The sequence below is a fragment of the Eucyclogobius newberryi genome, unplaced genomic scaffold (genome assembly GCF_026437365.1).
Source record: "Eucyclogobius newberryi isolate DKJ021-1_F unplaced genomic scaffold, fEucNew1.0.hap1 SCAF_15, whole genome shotgun sequence".
In the NCBI taxonomy this organism is placed as follows: domain Eukaryota; kingdom Metazoa; phylum Chordata; class Actinopteri; order Gobiiformes; family Gobiidae; genus Eucyclogobius; species Eucyclogobius newberryi.
Window position 1 is genome coordinate 1,129,139 of NW_027315779.1, and position 20,195 is coordinate 1,149,333.

Genomic DNA, 20,195 nt, shown 5'->3' on the forward strand with positions numbered 1-20,195 from the left:
TTAGTTCACTTCTATAATAGTCGTTTGAACACCAATTTAATCATAAGAAATGATTAGTCTTTCAACTTACCTTTTCAAACAGTCAGAAATATTAATAGTTATTGTAATATTATCGTTAATAGCAATGATTTTGGCCATTTATTATCCTGCCGATTATCTCCACACATTGCCTAGACGCGGTGCCTTTTTTGGGGGGTCCACAGTCACTGACGGTTTTTCCCCTTTTGTCTGAGACCACTTTCCTCTTTTAGGGGGTGTTCAAGCAGGCGGAAGACCCTCGTCCCAAACAGAGCCCCTCCAATATCATTACTGAGGTACTTTTTTATGTAGTCGTAGTCTTTAGATGGAGCTTATCACTTCTACAAATCCTCTAAAGAACATCCATTGTGTTTGTTCTACCTGTTGAGAAGACCACCTTCTTGGCGAGGAGCTTGTGGTCCACGATGGAGAACTGGGGCAGCTCGATACGGTCCACTCCGGTCACGGCGTTGTGGCCCCCCCTCCAGTAAAACTCGATGTCATCAGTGGTGTATCCGTCTGAGACAAACACAAAGAGCTTTTACTGACGCTCACGAAACCAGAGATGAGCTTTGGCTGTTTGGAGAGTAATAATCACCAAAAATATTGATAACATTTGCCATTTTCTACATATTTTCCGGACTAAACTTTTTTCATAGTTTTGGCCGGGGTGCAACTTATACTTATATTTATACTTATACTTATACTCCGGAGCGACTTATATGTGATATTATTTGTTATTTTCACACTTGCAACCGCATTTCATACTCCAGTGTGACTTATATATGTTTTTTACCTTCTCTATTATGCATTTTTTGGCTGGTGCGACTTATAGTCCTGAAAATATGGTGTTATTAATATTATTTGTGGAGCGGAAAACGATCAAAGACGCAGCGCAATTCGTACTCACGCCGCTGCGATCCACTCAATACGCACAATAAAACTCATTTTTATTCATTAATTTCCTATCAATATATCACATGTTTTACCACTAGAACTACGCGTCCCATAAGCCTTTGCAGCAGCCGCCAGTCGCACCAAGCAGTACAGACTTCAGCAGAAAGGTGTGAGCGAGGGAAAAGGGCGATAAAAGGTGAGAAACTCGTGGAGGATGAGAGAGTTCTGTGGACGTTAGAGCTGATGTGGATCTAACGAAAAATACAAACTTCAAAGTGCAAAACCAGGAGCAACAAGTAAAAACCTAGGTCAGTGTCGCTGTCTGAGTTTGACACTGATGCTGACAGACAATCAGAATGCACTCATTTCATTCACTACAGGAAAATATAGAGTCATAGTTCAGAGTTAACAGGCCTTTGATATCAACATTTCATATCACAAGTAAGAACGCACCATGAATATGAACTAAAACTGTCTTTCACATGCTGATTTGTGCAAAACAGTGCCCAAAAATGACCAATACTATAAAAAGCAATTCCATTTTGTACATACATTCTACATAAACCGCGACCCAAAATGAGTTTGACACGTCTAATACAGACGGAAACAAAAAACATTGCTGTAAAGACCATTGGAACGTCGTGGCTTTACCCTGAAGATGAAATAAAGCACCACATTCACAGAAAGCAGGAGGAGCCAGGCTTCTTTGTAGTCGTTATGTGACTGGGATCCTCTCTGGACATGATGAAGTTTGCATCTCTGTGTGAAGCGGTCAGCACATGCATGAAATGGCCTCTGCTTGAACGACCATTTCAAACGTATGCATTAATGTTGAAGCAGTCTGACTAATCTATATCCGTGTGTGCATCCGTGCGCTGAGAGGCCAAGGGCGGCTCATTTAATGCTTTGTTGACCTACCTATATATACCGTAAATAATATCTTGACCTTGGTGTGTCTGCGTTAAACTTGGCCCAGTTCAAATACCAAACTTCAAGTCAAATATTTATTTTATGATGATTACTTTTTTTGCTTTCATGTGGAAACAACAGAATGGTGTATTCGGTTCCAGCAAAGTTTTTATTATGTCATTTAATCCATAGTTTTCTTCACTGTAACGTAAAGGCTGTTTTCCTGAAATGCATTTTGACACCGTCGGGACACAAAGAGCACGACTTACTCTACCACCTACACACACTTTATAATGTTGTGTTTCACAAGATTTTGATGCGACGAAGTCTAAAATATGAGGCAACATTTTATATTTTTAGGCAAATTTTCAGTCGGATCGAGTTTACTTATAAACTAAATAAGATATCCAGAATCCCCTATGTAAACTTTTTGTATCTAATATGTGAACAAAATGAACTAAGACATTTAAACCTGGCTCAGTCTAATTTACATATTTAAATGTCCCAAATACATTTAAATATGCTTTGCACATAAAATGCCTTATTTCCATATGGAAACCTTACATGATGATTTATTTATTGGCCTTTATTTAAAAGAGATGCTACATCTTTGTTTTAGGGTACGCCCCAGAGGGGAGGAGCCTATTGTACATGTGGTTAGTGGTCGGGGAAACTGGAGTAACCAGGAGGAAACGTTGGTTTGGCAATCAAAATTCTTTACAATTCTAAAACTACTATTTAGACACAATTACAATTGAACATGTAAATAATTCGACTCGACATAATAGCCCATTGTGCCGTGTCCAAGCGCAGCCGCGGAGCAGGAGCCTGGGTCAGAACACACGCTGGTCAGATGGTCAGTCGGCACTAAGGCCACTGCAGGAAGAGCCTGGCGCACCTGCCCACTGACCAAGAGCCAGTTTAACACTAAACGCTCTGGTCGATTGTTGAATAGAATGAAATGAAATTAAGCTTTTGTGATTTCTGTCATGTCTTTGTGAATGCGTTTTTCCTGTTGCCTTGTGTACGAATTGCGCTGTACAAATAAACTGGCCTTGCCTTGCCTTACGGAGACAATTCCAATTCCATTTAGGATTTTTTCCCCTATTCACCTGTAGCGTCTCTGCTTAACAACACCCAATCCACAACACAAGGCTTCTTTAAAAACCTTTAACGTCTCGATCAGCGTTTTGACTGAATAGTTTTTTCCTGGCTGTGGATACGAGGGTGGCGTTCTGGGACAAACAGTGGAGCTCTGCATCGGCCCGGCTCGCAGGACAAGCCACGTACTTGTGCCAGCGTCTGTTGAAGCTGTTCCAGAACTCGGGGCATTCGCCGCACGCTCCACAATCACTTCACCGAAGGTTCGAGAAAAGTCCGAACCCAGGGACACGAGGAGAACCATGGACACGAGGAGAACCAGGGACACGAGGAGAATCAGGGACACGAGGAGAATCAGGGACACGAGGAGAATCAGGGACACGAGGAGAATCAGGGACACGAGGAGAACCATGGACACGAGGAGAACCAGGGACACGAGGAGAATCAGGGACACGAGGAGAATCAGGGACACGAGGAGAATCAGGGACACGAGGAGAATCAGGGACACAAGGAGAACCAGGGACACGAGGAGAACCAGGGACACGAGGAGAACCAGGGACATGAGGAGAACCATGGACACGAGGAGAACCAGGGACACGAGGAGAATCAGGGACACGAGGAGAATCAGGGACACAAGGAGAACCAGGGACACGAGGAGAACCAGGAACACGAGGAGAACCATGGACACGAGGAGAACCAGGGACACGAGGAGAATCAGGGACACGAGGAGAATCAGGGACACGAGGAGAACCAGGGACACGAGGAGAACCAGGGACACGAGGAGAACCATGGACACGAGGAGAACCAGGGACACGAGGAGAATCAGGGACACGAGGAGAATCAGGGACACGAGGAGAACCAGGGACACGAGGAGAACCAGGGACACGAGGATAATCAGGGACACAAGGAGAACCAAGGACATGAGGAGAACCAGGGACACGAGGAGAACCAAGGACACGATGAGAACCAGGGACACGAGGAGAACCAGGGACACGAGGAGAATCAGGGACACGAGGAGAATCAAGGACACGAGGAGAACCAGGGACACGAGGAGAACCAGGGACACGAGGAGAACCAGGAACACGAGGAGAACCAGGGACACGAGGAGAACCAGGGACACGAGGAGAATCAGGGACACGAGGAGAATCAGGGACACAAGGAGAACCAGGGACACGAGGAGAACCAGGGACACGAGGAGAACCAGGGACATGAGGAGAACCATGGACACGAGGAGAACCAGGGACACGAGGAGAATCAGGGACACGAGGAGAATCAGGGACACAAGGAGAACCAGGGACACGAGGAGAACCAGGAACACGAGGAGAACCATGGACACGAGGAGAACCAGGGACACGAGGAGAATCAGGGACACGAGGAGAATCAGGGACACGAGGAGAACCAGGGACACGAGGAGAACCAGGGACACGAGGAGAACCATGGACACGAGGAGAACCAGGGACACGAGGAGAATCAGGGACACGAGGAGAATCAGGGACACGAGGAGAACCAGGGACACGAGGAGAACCAGGGACACGAGGATAATCAGGGACACAAGGAGAACCAAGGACATGAGGAGAACCAGGGACACGAGGAGAACCAAGGACACGATGAGAACCAGGGACACGAGGAGAACCAGGGACACGAGGAGAATCAGGGACACGAGGAGAATCAAGGACACGAGGAGAACCAGGGACACGAGGAGAACCAGGGACACGAGGAGAACCAGGAACACGAGGAGAACCAGGGACACGAGGAGAACCAGGGACACGAGGAGAATCAGGGACACGAGGAGAACCAGGGACACGAGGAGAACCAGGGACACGAGGATAATCAGGGACACAAGGAGAACCAAGGACACGAGGAGAACCAGGGACACGAGGAGAACCAGGGACACGAGGAGAACCAGGGACACAAGGAGAACCAGGGACACGAGGAGAACCATGGACACGAGGAGAACCAGGGACACGAGGAGAATCAGGGACACAAGGAGAACCAGGGACACGAGGAGAACCAGGGACACGAGGAGAACCATGGACACGAGGAGAACCAGGGACACGAGGAGAATCAGGGACACGAGGAGAATCAGGGACACGAGGAGAACCAAGGACACGAGGAGAACCAGGGACACGAGGATAATCAGGGACACAAGGAGAACCAAGGACATGAGGAGAACCAGGGACACGAGGAGAACCAGGGACACGAGGAGAACCAGGGACACAAGGAGAATCAGGGACACAAGGAGAACCAGGGACACGAGGAGAACCAGGGACATGAGGAGAACCATGGACACGAGGAGAACCAGGGACACGAGGAGAATCAGGGACACAAGGAGAATCAGGGACACGAGGAGAATCAGGGACACAAGGAGAACCAGGGACACGAGGAGAACCAGGGACACGAGGAGAACCAGGGACACGAGGAGAACCAGGGACACGAGGAGAACCATGGACACGAGGAGAACCAGGGACACGAGGAGAATCAGGGACACGAGGAGAATCAGGGACACAAGGAGAACCATGGACACGAGGAGAACCAGGGACACGAGGAGAACCATGGACACGAGGAGAACCAGGGACACGAGGAGAATCAGGGACACGAGGAGAATCAGGGACACGAGGAGAACCAGGGACACGAGGAGAACCAGGGACACGAGGATAATCAGGGACACAAGGAGAACCAAGGACATGAGGAGAACCAGGGACACGAGGAGAACCAGGGACACGAGGAGAACCAGGGACACGAGGAGAACCAGGGACACAAGGAGAATCAGGGACACGAGGAGAATCAAGGACACGAGGAGAACCAGGGACACGAGGAGAACCAGGGACACGAGGAGAACCAGGGACACGAGGAGAATCAGGGACACGAGGAGAACCAGGGACACGAGGAGAACCAGGGACACGAGGAGAATCAGGGACACGAGGAGAACCAGGGACACGAGGAGAACCAGGGACAAGAGGAGAACCAGGGATACGAGGAGAATCAGGGACACGAGGAGAACCAGGGACACGAGGAGAACCAGGGACACGAGGAGAACCAGGGACACGAGGAGAACCAAGGACACAAGGAGAATCAGGGACACGATGGGAAACTGCATGTTCTCAAGAGCAGTGACGGCAATTCACCAAACAAACTGTAGAAGGCTTTTGGGATCGTGTGGGATCATTACTGGGAAAAATCATTGAAGTTACACCAAGAGTAAAGTCTGTTCCTACACAACAGAAGTAAAAGCCTATTAGCACGGTCATATGCTCATGCACACACTTCATACAATGTAGGAGTGGAAAACTACTAAGAGGATGCCCAAGGACTTTAACAGCTGCCATTAAGTTCACTGCCGGCACACAGGAAGGCCTCCACGCCTCACAATACCTCAATTATAGAAGATGTCTGGTCCTACTATACATTATTCAAGCATGTTAAACATACAAGACCACGCGTAGCAACTCGGGGGAAGCCCTTCACGGGAAATACAGAGCCATTTTATAACATTTTATCCTACAAGGAGATAAATAATTAAAACTAAAAGGAAGAATGAATAAAAAACATGCAAGTATCCATTTTATCCACTTAAACCTGCAGTAGATGTGTAAAAGGACGCATTAATATTCATTGGAACCGCAGTCGCTAGCTGCTTTTGCTCTCATTTTGGCTAAATCAATGGAGACGACGACAGTGGGCAAGAGGACTAAAAGATTGACTAGAGCAGAGATGTAGTTATTGCTGATGACGAGAACTGGTGGAGGAAAAAAAGGAAGCAAAGTACAAAGTTCTTATCTGAGCCTAAGTAAACGTTGTTGTGTAACACGGGCCGAGGCAAAGAGTCTGCAAAGAGCCTACGAACGCGGTTAAAGCAATATACTGTATGTGCCTGCCCAGACGCAGGAAGAACATGCAAACAGAAGAACTCCACCCGTTTGGAGTCGAGCCCGGAACTTCCTTATTGTGAGGCGAGTCTGGTAGTTACTCAGCCACTAAGCCACCACGAACCAAAAGAGTCAGCGCTAAAGAAATGCCTGTTTTTGAGGGGAATTAACAACCTTTTTTAGAAGCAGAACCGTAAAGAAGTCGTAAACATGTCTCGCATCTTGTCAATCATTTTTAAATGCCTGAAACCACAACTGGAGATGGTAGAACAGGTTTAAAAGGTGGTCAATGTGTCAATTTTAAGTGTCTAAGTAGCTTTCCAACCACGTACAGGACAAACGAGGTACTACACCGACTAGTTTCATAAGGGAAAAACTGATTGCCACGCCCACTTTGTGCTTCCTTTCACTCTGATGTGGTGAACTGTGATAGAGAAACAGAAACTTTTATTCATCAAATGTCTAGTCACACATTTCCACTTTGGTCTCATCAAATAATCGAAACAGATTCAGATGACAACAACTCATTATTTTTCTACGATGAATGAAAGAGTAAAGATTACACCGACTCTCATCCAACAACTAACTCTGATCAGTTGCTTACGTTTCTCATTCAGCACAATGCCTTTTTAAAAAGTAGGCCTATGAGTGATACCATTTGGTCTCATTGTATTTATGGAGTGTGGGATTTGCAGTACGTATTATGAGGTTAACGGTTTAAAAAAGCGCTTGACTTTTGCTGTATTGCCCATCGTACAATAACAAGTGAGGCCAACGTTCATGGTTCATTTTGTCTGTGAGCTTGAACCTGTTCTGACAGTGTAAACACCCAGCACCTGCCCCCCTCTTCTGGAACCTGCCCCCCTCTTCTGGCACCTGCCCCCCTCTCCTGGGCCTTCAAGGCAAGGCAAGGCAAGTTTATTTGTAGAGCACATTTCATACACAAGGCAATTCAAAGTGCTTCACACAGCAGGAAAAATGCATTCAAATCACAAAGAAATTACAGAAATACAATAAAATTAACTAAATTAAAAATTATCAATCCAACTGATTTTCTAAACTAATAAAATCCCAAACAAAAGAGTGCAAAGAAAAAATCCTTTCAGTCATATGCGCAGCTAAACAAAACTGTTTTTAGCTTAGATTTGAACATTGTCAGAGTAGAAGCCTGTCTCACATCTTCAGGAAGAATGTTCCAGATTTTAGCTGCATAACACTGAAACGCAGATTCCCCATGTTTTGTCCTGAATCTGGCACCAGCAGGAGGCCGGTCCCTGAGGTCCTCAGAGTCCGAGATGGTTCATATGGCACTAACATATCCAAGATGTACTTTGGTGCTAGGCCATGGAGAGACTTGTACACAAGCAGAGCTGCTTTAAAGTCTATTCTCTGAGCCACAGGGAGCCAGTGCAGAGACCTGAGAACAGGACTAATGTGATCATACTTCCTGGTTCTAGTCAGGACCCGAGCAGCAGCGTTCTGGATGAACTGCAGCTGTTTTACAGCTCGTTTGGAGAGGCCAGTGAGCGGCCGTTACAGTCTAATCTACTGGAGACAAACGCATGGATAAGACTCTCTAAATCTGGTTTTGACACTATATTTTTGATTTTGGCAATGTTTTTTAGATGGTAAAAAGCTGCTGATGTTATTGATTTGACGTGGCTATTGAAGTTCAAGTCTGAGTCCATTATTACCCCCAGATTTCTAATTTGGTTTGTAGGTTTTAGAGCGAGACTCTGGAGGTGACCGCTAACACTTTCTCTTTGTTTCTGTGGGCCAAAAACGATTATTTCAGTCTTGTCTGAGTTCAGCTGGAGAAAGTTGTTTTGCATCCACAAACTGATCTGTTGGATGCAGTGACAGAGTAAATCTACTGGTCCATAGTCACCTGCCGACAGTGAAACATAGATCTGAGTGTTGTCTGCATCATAGTGATAGGACACATTTTCACTGCGTATCAACTGACCCAACGGCAGCATGTAGAGGTTGAACAGAAGGGGACCCAGGACTGACCCTTGGGGCACTCCACAGGTCAGGGTCATGTGGTCTGAGACACAGCTACCAATTTCAACAAAGTACTTCCTGTCTTCCAGATAGGACCTTAACCAGTTTAGGGCAGTGCCAGTGATGCCCACCCAGTCCTCTTGTCTCTGTAAGAGGATCCCATGATCGACAGTGTCAAAAGCAGCACTCAGATCTAACAGAATTAAGACTGAGGCTTTGCCCGTGTCAGTGTTCAGGCGGATGTCATTTGTCACCTTGACAAGAGCAGTCTCAGTGCTGTGATAAGGTCTAAAACCTGACTGAAAAACATCAAATGAGTTGTTTATTAAGAGGAAATCTGTGAGCTGTTGGTAAACAACCTTTTCAAGGACTTTGCCCAAAAATGGCAGATTAGAGATGGGCCGGTAATGACTCAGTACTGCGGCATCAAGACTGCTCTTCTTTAGGAGAGGCTTTATGACCGCAGTTTTCAAAGACATTGGGAATGTTCCAGATTGAAGCGACATGTTAACTATGTGAGTGAGTGGTGCTAACAAACTGTTCAGCACAGACTTTAGAAATTTGGTGGGTAACACATCAAGGCAGCATGTAGATGAACTCAGACTGGTGATGATCTCATGGACAGTTTTGTCAGTTACTGGTGCAAAGTGAGTTAGCTCTAAGTGTCTTGGTGGTTTTAGGGTAATTTTTCGCATTGTGGGATTTATAGCATTTTTAATGCCCTGAACTTTGTCATTAAAGAATAATGCAAACTCATTACACTTGGATGTGGAAATGAGTTCTAACGGCAGCTGAGCTGGAGGGTTTGTTAATCTGTTTACTGTGGCAAACAGGACACGCGAGTTGTTACTGCAGCTTCCAATTATTTCAGAAAAATATCTTTCCCTAGTTCTACATAAGATTAGGTTGTACATGTTCAGCTTTTCTTTGTAAATCTCTTTTTGAACCTGGAGCATTGACTTGCACCATTTCCGTTCGGCCCTGCGGCACTCCCTTTTCTGTGCCCTGACCGAATCATCATTTCTCCACGGCGCCTTCTGCTTATTTTTTACCATTTTAGCCTTTATAGGGGCGATGGTGTCCAGAACATTCAAAACACTAGATGTAACAGAGTTCAACAAATCATTTACATTAGAACATGAGACATTTTCAAAGTTTATCATTTCCATAAACAGTGCACCTGTGCCATCACTTGTGTCTCCTCTGAACAACTGCAGGACCAACTGGAGGTTTGGGAGAAACAGACAGGTCAAAGAAGACACAGAAATGATCAGACAGAGCAACATCGATCACATTAACATTTGAAATATTTACCCCCTTTGTAATTATGAGATCTAGAGTGTGTCCTTTGCTGTGGGTGGGGCCTCTCACATGCTGAGTAAGACTGAAGGTTTCAAGGACAGCATCAAGCTCTTAAGTGTTTTTGTCACAAATTATTATCAACATGCACATTGAAACCACCCGTAATGACCAAACCATCAAAGTCTGTGCATACGACTGAAAGCATCTCAGTAAAATCATCAATAAAACTTTGGCAGCGCTGGGGAGGCTTGTATAAAACAATGAAGAGAATGGATGGAGACCGTTTTAGCTCCATTTTAAAGGATACATACTCTTTTAAAGGATACATACTCAGTTCAAAAAGCCAAAGCAAGAACAGGGAATAATGGGAAACTCGCAAAAGCAAATCTTACATATACTTTTACTGATTTACCGTATTTTCCGCACTATAAGTCGCGTTTTTCATAGTTTTGGCCGGGGCGCGACTTATACTTGTATTTATACTTACACACTTATACTCCGGAGCGACTTATATGTGAGGTTATTTGTTATTGTCACACTTGCAAATGCATTTCATACTCCAGTGCGACTTATATATGTTTTTTTTCTTCTCTGCTCTGCCCTCAGTAAAAGTGTTTCAGTTAAGAGTTAAAAATCATTCTTTGCTCTCATGTATCATATGTAATATTTTATTTTGAAGGCCCAGTCAGTCATTACAATGCATTGTGGGAAACATGAACCAAGCAGATGCATTTTTTTTGGCTGGTGCGACTTATACTCCGGTGCGACTTATAGTCCGGAAAATACGGTTTATTAAGTTTAAGTATAAGTTTATTTTGAATCTAAAAAGACGCTTGGATGTCACACTATTAGACGTAAATATCAGGCTCTACGCTCTGAACGCTTTTGTCTTCATTTGAGGTAAACAGGCGCCATGTTGTGGTGGTTGTAGCTGCTACGTGATTCCTTGACAAGACTAAAACCATGAATTAATGTTGTAATATTGTGAACAGATCTGAGAGAAACTTCATCCCAACAACAAACCACTGAATTCTGCAGCTGGAAGAAGAGTTCAAACTGTGTCATTACATCACAGCGATGGGAAGAGGCCACTCCGATTGTCTGTGTGTTCTTTATGATGTAATCCTGAACGCACGAGCCTGACGCAGGAGGCAGCAAGGACCCGAGTGTATCATGACGTGTAACCATGACGCGTAACCACGACGCGTAACCATGACGTCGTATGGTTCAAAGTTATGGCCACATCCAAACACTTAGCTCCATACAACCGAGAGTTAAAATGTACGTATTCAAACGCAGACGTATGATTTTCGTTATTTAAGTAAAAATCTTTAAGACCAGGAGCAACGTTTCGTCCGGCCCCAAGCCTGGTTTCCGTAGCAATTCCAAGTTTGTGGAGCTGTAAAGTGAATCTGTAGCTTTATCTGCATTTATTTCTCTTCTCTGTCTCGTTTTGTGATGCATTAATGTTAGACGCATTATGCACTCAAAATATAATCTTCCATCATGACCTGAGTGCAAAAACACATTGATAAACAGGAAACTTGGGCTCAACATATATCACATATAAGTTATCTTCACTGGAAATATAGCAGTTTATCACAAGATCAAGACAGCGTTTTGGCGATAAATAATTGTTTTCTCTTCATATCTGCTTTTTGCCACCGTTTTCCCCGCATTATTTTTTTCCCAGACATTGTTAGTCTCTCCGTGATACCGACGTGCGCGGCCGTAACACCCAATCGCATCCCAGTAGTAACTGTATTGCTGTTTTTGTACCGGTGAAAAGCACACGTTATGAGCATTTTAACCTGAAACCAACGGAAGCCACACACTTCGCCGTGTCCCCAAGTCGCTTCCACCGTTTGTTCTGCGCTCACAACGGCCCCTAACGACTTCCTATCTCCTCTCTACCATTCTGCACTTGCTTCCATCTGATTACCTCCATCTCCTCCGCCGCTCGGCCTCTTTCGCTCGTGTTTGTGACGTGGCCGGCGCGCCACAGTGGTTTTTTTTTTTTTTTACGTGAGCGCTTCTATGCCCCTCCCCCTCCGGCCTCGTTTTCCTCTTCATTAACACCACCCTGACCTACATGATCTGTGGTCTTCATGCGGACTTCCTCTTCCCTCCCTCCTCATCCCTTTGACACGAATAATAGCGTCTCTTCGCCTGCACTGATAGATTGTGTTTTACTGTTAGAAGTAAAAAAAAGTATTAGTATTCCACCAGTCAGTGCAAATGTTGTGTTTTTAATTGGGACACACGTTGTAATTGCAATTCGATCTGCCGTTTATCATTTGACAGTCACATCACATCCAGGAGCATTAACATTTTATCATGAAAAGAAAAAAATACAATATATATAATATTCTGCATTTCAGATCTTTTTATGTTTTGTATGCGTAATCTACAGGGTTGGTTTTACAATTATTGTGTTACTTTAACCATTGCAGCGATTGCTAAGTGTAATCACGCAAATTGTGTTTTGGATTGCATTAATCTTGTAATTTTAGCATTGAAACATTAAAATTAGAGAAAAAATGTGTAAAATCTATAAAAATAATCAACCAAAAGGCCGTCTTCTTGGTAATTCTGAGTAAATTATGCATATTATACATTTCTAGTGTTCCTTCAATTCTTTCATCTCTTGCACACCATCAGCTAATGTGATGCTTATGATTAATTAAACTCAATTTATTATTTAATATGAGCCTGCAGGGGATTCACTCAACATGTGAACAGACATATTTGCTGAAGCAGACATTTCTTGATTTTACTGTCAAATGCATGTTCTTTTCGCACTAAAAGCAAGTAAACACAAACATCCAGCGAAGGCTCCAGAACTGTTTCATTGTGAACGTTAACCGGTGGCGTTTATGGATGGGCGAGCAGACTTTTAGTGTTATTAATATTTAGTGGATAACATTTGCTCATAAACGTGTACAAAAAAATCCCAGGCAGAAGTCATTGTCGAACCCCATTCTGAGCTAAACTGCCATGTCCTGGTGAAGTGCTGAATGGACTCGATAGTGTCACTTCATTGCCTGTATTTCTAACTGACAAAATTAAAGGCGGTATGGACGATTTTTCGGCGATTTGAGAACGCAGGTGGAAGTGCACATGCCACTCCCCCGTGTGGACTGATACAACACACACGTGCGTTTGTTTATTAGCGCAACGGAGTGCATCGCATCTCTCGTCTCCCGTAGATTTCTGTCCACTTCTGCGTCAGCTCGAACTGTCTTTCTCCGTCTTCATTTTGCCCCGTACACTGAGGGAACTATATTATGATAGATCCATGCGCTTAGGCACGCGGAAACGTGGGGACGAGCCTGACGCGGCTGCAGGTGAGCGATAGGTGCGTTTTATGATTGATACGTGGCAGGACAAATGATTTATCCACGCCACGAGGAAATATGATAAAAAATTTGCTGAAAAAAATCGTCCATACCACCTTTAACTGAAAAAAAAACTTCTGTTGCTTCGCTTCGCTTCTCCTCTGCACATGCTCAGTTAGGCACAACCTGCAAACATCCGAGATTCCCACACAGGTTTATTCAGCGTGTTTTGAGGCTCTAAAACAGACCTGAGCATTTGTGGCCCTCGGCATGTTTTAATCCGGCCCCTAGAAAGATTTTAGTTTCTATTTTTTAACTGTCTGTTACATCTGTCTGCACTGGTATCCTTAATAAAGATGTTAATTCATTAAATAATGGATTCAATAGCCAACATTTTACAGAAAAGTGATATTTTATTTGATATTTAACATATATAGATTTTATTTTTTTAGCACCAATGATCGCGGGCCGGCCTGGATTCGAATATGGCCCTCGGAGGAAAATAATTGCCCACCCCTGCTCTAAAACAAGCAGCTGCCCGCTCTGGTTCTAAAAGCTCATGTTAGAGAGCGGAACACGAACGAGCCTCTGTTTGAAGTGAGTGAATGCGCAGCACGGGAGATGACAAGCTAGATTCCCGAGCTGCAGTACTGCCCAGTGCCCTGTAGAGGCCCCTAAAAGAGACCGCAACTTTCAGCCACGCTCCAGCAATTAGGATTGAGGGGAAAACTGTCTTATTTGGATATATTTCTGAACAACACTGCTTGCGTTGATTGCCCTGACTGCAGGACACGGCCGTTAACCGTCTGAATTATACCATCGTTACAGAAAAACTTAAACCAGAACCAGAACACCCATGATAGAAATAAGAACCAGAACATATACAACCCGTGCAGATCATTCATAAACGGACAATTCAGTTTAAATGATCTGAACAGCCTCGCTCTTCCTCCTGCCATCTTCTTCGCTCCAAAACACGGCACAGATTCATTTTTGATTTCTTTCGGTTCAAAGTCACTTTTAAGTCATTCCCGATGTCAATTAAAGACGTCGTCTAAGTTTCCGCAGCGGCGCTCAGAGATCCGCCGCTGACTCTGGAGCTTGGACAGGGGACGGCACGTCAGAAGATAAGATAAATAAATAAACTGAGAGTATTTACACCCTGGAGGATGTTAGAGCGTTCTAAAAAATGGCCTCCGATGGGAAGAGATAGAGAGAGGAAGTCATTCTGTCTATATGATGTGCATCGCTGGTGCAGAAAATATAACTATTATTTGGCGGGGACGCGACAGCACTGGCAATGTGTGGGGGGAAAAACAGGAGGAAAAGAGCATTGACTCTCCATACAAAGTGGACTCTCGGTGACAGCTTCTGCATGCAAAATCATCAGGATCAGGGAGCCTTTTGGAAATGGAAACGATACAGCGGTAAACCTCTGGGGAAAAGCAGAAAATAAACTCTCTGGAGGTTTTGGTTTGGTTTACGCACATGATCTATTGAGCCAACCCATTAGGTATTAAGCACCGGTGCATATTAAAGGTGCACTGTGTAACTTATCTGGATGGTCAGCTTGGCTCCATTCAATGAGGTGTTAATATTACGAGGCGGAACCTGACCTGTATCTTGAAGGTCTCTATGGAGGCAGTAAATGAACAAAGCAATAATAGTTTAGTGTGCAAAGCAATCACATCTCTATGGAGACAAGCGGTTATCAGAAAAGTTACACAGTGAAGCTTTAAACAACACATATTATGCGTTATTTGTATTATTGACCTTTAAACATGCTCAGAACTTAAACATAATGTATCGAGCACACATTGACAGCCATGATTTGCGTTAGAACTCCATCTACTGGTCGCAAAGGAAATTACCATGGGAAAGTAAAGGAACGCTAGCTTGCCACCGACATGCTAACACAAGCACGCAGCTGTAACGAAGGTGATTTATAGACGTAAAAACAGCACTGAGCTCTACATGTTTTTCTGAGACTCAATTAAGCTAAATACAACGACCGGTATGCTTTTTGATCAGGGAAAAACACGATTGAAAACTTACAACGATAAATTTAGCATGCCATTAAAACAAAATGTCCACTTGTCAGCTTTCAGGAGATTTACTTGGTTTAACAGTCGGTTTATTGACACAATTCAAAGATCTGTTTAAAAGAAAAAGCACACACACACATTTATACCAGATTTCTATACACACATGGTCCTCCCAATGATTATTTAGTGAAAAAACAATGCAGTGCTTGTTCTGTTATCCTGTTATGCCTGATGCGTAGTCCAATATGAGGTAAACAGCTGCGTGTAACAGTGACCCAGAACATCAGGAGGTTAGCCCTTATGAATAATACACTTACTCGATGGTATTTTCCTGCTAAGGTAAAACTACTACTACTAAGCATGTATTATGTAGAGGCACGCGTGATAACTACTAAACAAATACGAGTTGACAGTGCTCGCCTTGCAAGGTTAATGCCCGATCTGCCACATCTGTCAGGCGAGAGGTAAAGGCGAGGGTTGGGTTAAGCTCCTACTGTTGTGCTTTTGCATGGAAAGTTTAATGCAGTACTCTGGAGCATAGCTATCTCCATGGAGGCAAGGGGGTGACGCCACCAGGCCAAGATCTGCGAAGAGGATAGTAAGTAACTGTCCCCTGTACGAGGCACTATGTAACGCAGTTTTTTGTCTTTAACTGGACACAACACGACTGGCGGAATTAAATAAACCACTAGTAAATAAACTGTTAAACCGTTTATCTTTGCTTGAGTTGTTAAAAAATCGATACATTCTCAGGCCATGTCCACACAATCTGATAAAACGCATATATTTTTCTATGATTTGACCTGTCGTCCACTCATAACTGGAGTATTATGTCCTTGAAAATGGTGCTTTTGGAAAAGACCAAAGTGAAGATTTTGGGTTAATGTTTTAAGTTCCCAAACGTCACTATCTGTGACAATTAATGATTACACGTCACATATTATGCGTCCTTGTTTATGCCTGACAGTAGACGGCATGGATTATTTAAGAAGTGTGAGGCTTAGAAGCAATTCCACCTCTTTGTCGGTCCAAAGGAATGAACTTCGTGTTTTGCGGAAGTGACGACGAGAAAAGGCTCGATCTCATTGGATAGATTGGCTCTAACTTTGAGGTAAACACCACCAACTATTAGTCTGACATGTTTATGACTGCACTCAAGAGCGCAATTATATGGGTTTGTATGGATGGACATATATTCAAAAGGATTATGTGTATACTTTTTATAAAACAAAGGGCGGCGGTATCAAAATACCCCCCTGCGTGCGTACATGGCCTCAGACTAAAAATTGTATGATCCAATCTGTTTGATGTTCAAAGTTAGATCCATCTTGACTAAAACTTGTATGATTAATATTCTTCAATAAGTGCATGTGTCAGAAGGATTTGTTCAATATTTATTACAGAAATCCATCAGAATTTTTTCACCAAAGCACCAGAGTTACAGGACCCGGGGCAAGGAAAATTTAGCTGACTAACTGTCAGAAACTCTGTGAATGATTCCACTATAGAATCTACTAAATAGTGCAGGGCAGATAGTGAATGAGGGGTCAGGAGCCGGGCGGGTACATTCAAATGCAGGCCATGTTTTTCGAGCACCTAAAAAATTAGACCACGTTTTAACTGGCCCCTCCAACTCTCTAGTCTATTGCAGCAAATCATTTTACAATCCATATTTGTAGCGATGCACATTTGTCTCCACAGCATTTAAATGTCCTTGTGTCATTAAGCACAAAACGCACTAGCATTAGCATCTAAAAACAACCCCATACATACGAGTGCGAGAAGAATACCGTATTTCACAAATATGTACCGAGCAATTGACGAAACCAAAACTACTAGAATGGAAAATGGGCTCGTAATTGAACAGACTGATGTGTACTCAGGACTTTGTTGATAATTGAATCCCACGCGCGGCTCCAACACATTAACTTTTAATGGCCGCGGCTCACAGCGGGAGCAAACATTCGCAGCTACGGGCCTCGCACTAAAGGTGTCCTGGGCAAAACGCACCGTAGTTTTTGATTAAGACGTTTCTCTGTTGACCCCTTTGGCTGAAACAGTGGGCCCTCGACACTGGCACTCACATGAAAGCCAACATGGAGATGTAGAACTTCTTAATATAGCTACAAAATAAAACAGTGTGGACCAGGTCAGCCTGGGATCACACCCACAGCCTCTCTGTGGAATCAGCACCACTAACTACAGCTGTGCAGTGGAAGGATGGAGTGATTCAATTGGATATTGTCAGTTTACTTACAGCTTTCTATCTCCAGCGTGCAGTTCTGCTCGTCCAGTGGGTATCTCCTCAGGTCCATCATGCAGGCGGCGGTGGTGGTGATTCTGGGAAGGAACGGGCAAAAAGCGAGGTGAGTTTCCAATCACATCACTTCCTGTAGCTGTAAATGTCCAAATATTCTGCTCTACTTTCAACCCAAGATTTTGTTTTATTTTTTACGACGTCAAATAAACACATTTTAGTTCCAATGGCAACACCTTTCCAACGTAGAAATGTACAGACAAAGGTTTATTCTTTAACATTTTTTCAGCAATATTAAAGCTGGAGTACCACTCTTAATTCTATAACCGTGTATGTAGACGTGGGCAATATATCTTAATGTAGATAATACTGTGGATGTTGTTTTGTAGATATGTAAAACTTAAATATCAAGTATGGTTTATTGTAAAAATGCTACATAAAGAGCTACTTTGAGCTCAAACTGCTCAAACGTTTATAGACATGGTTTGACACGTTATGATATCTGTCTCGGTCTTGTTATCGGGATACTCCAACAAATATTGAGATGATCGTTTTTGTCAATATCACCCACCCTTACGTGTGACGCATCTGAAAATAAATTCATGTGGGTATTATACATTTTATAATACCCACATGAATTTATTTATATTTTGTTGCTACAGAGTTTGTGAAATTTAAATGCATACTTCCTCCATTTGCAGTTAGAAAAGCACTGTACTTGATTAAACAAAGACAGAAATCCAAGATGGAATTTTAGAATGCTATACTCTTTTATATCCTGAAAAGTAGAGTGCCCAGTTTGAACCTATTTCAGCATTTGGAGAGGGAATGCTGAGGATATGGGGATTACAGGGCTAAACTAATCCTGCCACTGCCCTCTCACTTTTTGTTGGGATAATCCTTTAGACCCCCATTGAAAAGAAGAGGTGTGTTCCAGCTCAATACAGTGACAATACAAAACAGCACAACAACGGTGAACAGAATTTGTTCAACAAGCATATTACGTCCTAATTATGTTGCATAAATAAAGTCATAGACAATTTATATTCTAAAGTTGCAATATACATTTCTTTAAAGGACACATACGATGACAACATGACTTTTTTGAGCTTTTAACCATGTTCTAACATTGTTTATTCATTCCAAATTATACCTGGAGTAGCATTAAGTTTCATTCACTCTAGTTTGACAGATCCTGTTCAGAAAATCCTCACCTCTCCGAGCGTCAAAAACACTCTATTCTGCGTTTCCCCGCTGTGTGATACTGTGACCCGATGACACAGATATTCAGCTCTGTTTTTGAATCTGTAAATCAATGTTAGACTCTTTCTGAGCGTGTCTGCCGTAAAAACACAATCAACTTGCGTGTCTGCAATAGCATTCGGAGAAATGTATTAATTTTCCCTCTGCTGCCAGTAGATGGAGCAAAAGTATATTTTTAGAATAGGAAATGCCAGTAAAATAATGTTTTTTTTTATTCTAAAACATGAGATGTCAAAGTAAATGTACTCAAGACCATGTTTTAAGGCCAATAACAATTCAATTCAGGCAAAAATATTTCTCTAAGCAAAAACCTCTCCCCTCTGCAGAATTGATAGACTTGATGGATTATGTCTGAGTAATAACTAATAATAATGTCGTAAAATGTGTAGGTTGGGGGCCAGTTTAAAGCTCTTTTCTACACTGTGACTATGTTTTAATCAAGTCAAATATAAGACTGGAGATTTGAGGTTTTATTTTTTTGGCTGATTTTGCTTTGTGTAAGTTATAGTTCTGAGTCCTAACATGATGCAATAATCCTAGCTTCTCCAGACACCAATGACGTTTAATGGGCTTATTCTTATTATCTATATGATTCACTTAAACAAGGCAGTGATGTACCTCTTACAGTGTGGCCTAAGTCAGAGGGAAGTTTATTAAATGGACCATAAATGCAGTTCACTTCACAATCCATCTGTTTACATTGCCACGCCTAATTTGTAATATTGTCGAATGTGGCATGTTGAATCTTGTAGTAGAAAATGTGTTGTCCCAGATGTGTTGCAGAAACTGTTAATCTGAGGTGAGAGAAGTTTGATTTTGTTCTAATCGACAAATGAACTCCTCTGTTTCACAGGCGTCGTGGAAATAAACACATCTGATTGGACTTTTGGAGTTTGACTGGCGGAAACTCACTCTGCGGAAAGCATTGCATTATTTATTCTGTATCCCAGGCAAATATAAATGAACTATAAAAATGAATGAAAGAATTGTGTTTGTATTTCTACTTTTAATCGGGCTGAATTTTGGTTCTTTGGACTTTCTTGGACTTCTTGGACCTTTTATTTTATTGGAAAATGTAATCGTGGACCTAAAAGTTAGTGCAATAGATAAAGACAGTAGAAGGTCTAATATCTATGGCAATTATAAATGTGTTTTTTTATGTTTTCTGTTTTAAACATCTCATAATTCAATAATT

General features: G+C 43.0%; 1 protein-coding gene across 1 annotated transcript in view; it reads right to left on the reverse strand.

Moving 5' to 3' along the window:
- The window catches only part of LOC140360481 (gamma-aminobutyric acid receptor subunit beta-2-like), an 80,897-nt gene that overhangs the window by 15,841 nt on the left and 44,861 nt on the right, over positions 1-20,195 (reverse strand). The window contains exons 5-6 of the mRNA XM_072445689.1: positions 17,738-17,820; positions 400-537 (exon numbers count right to left, since the gene is read on the reverse strand). Coding sequence (XP_072301790.1) covers positions 400-537; positions 17,738-17,820 — 221 coding nt within the window. The remainder of the gene's footprint in view (positions 1-399; positions 538-17,737; positions 17,821-20,195) is intronic.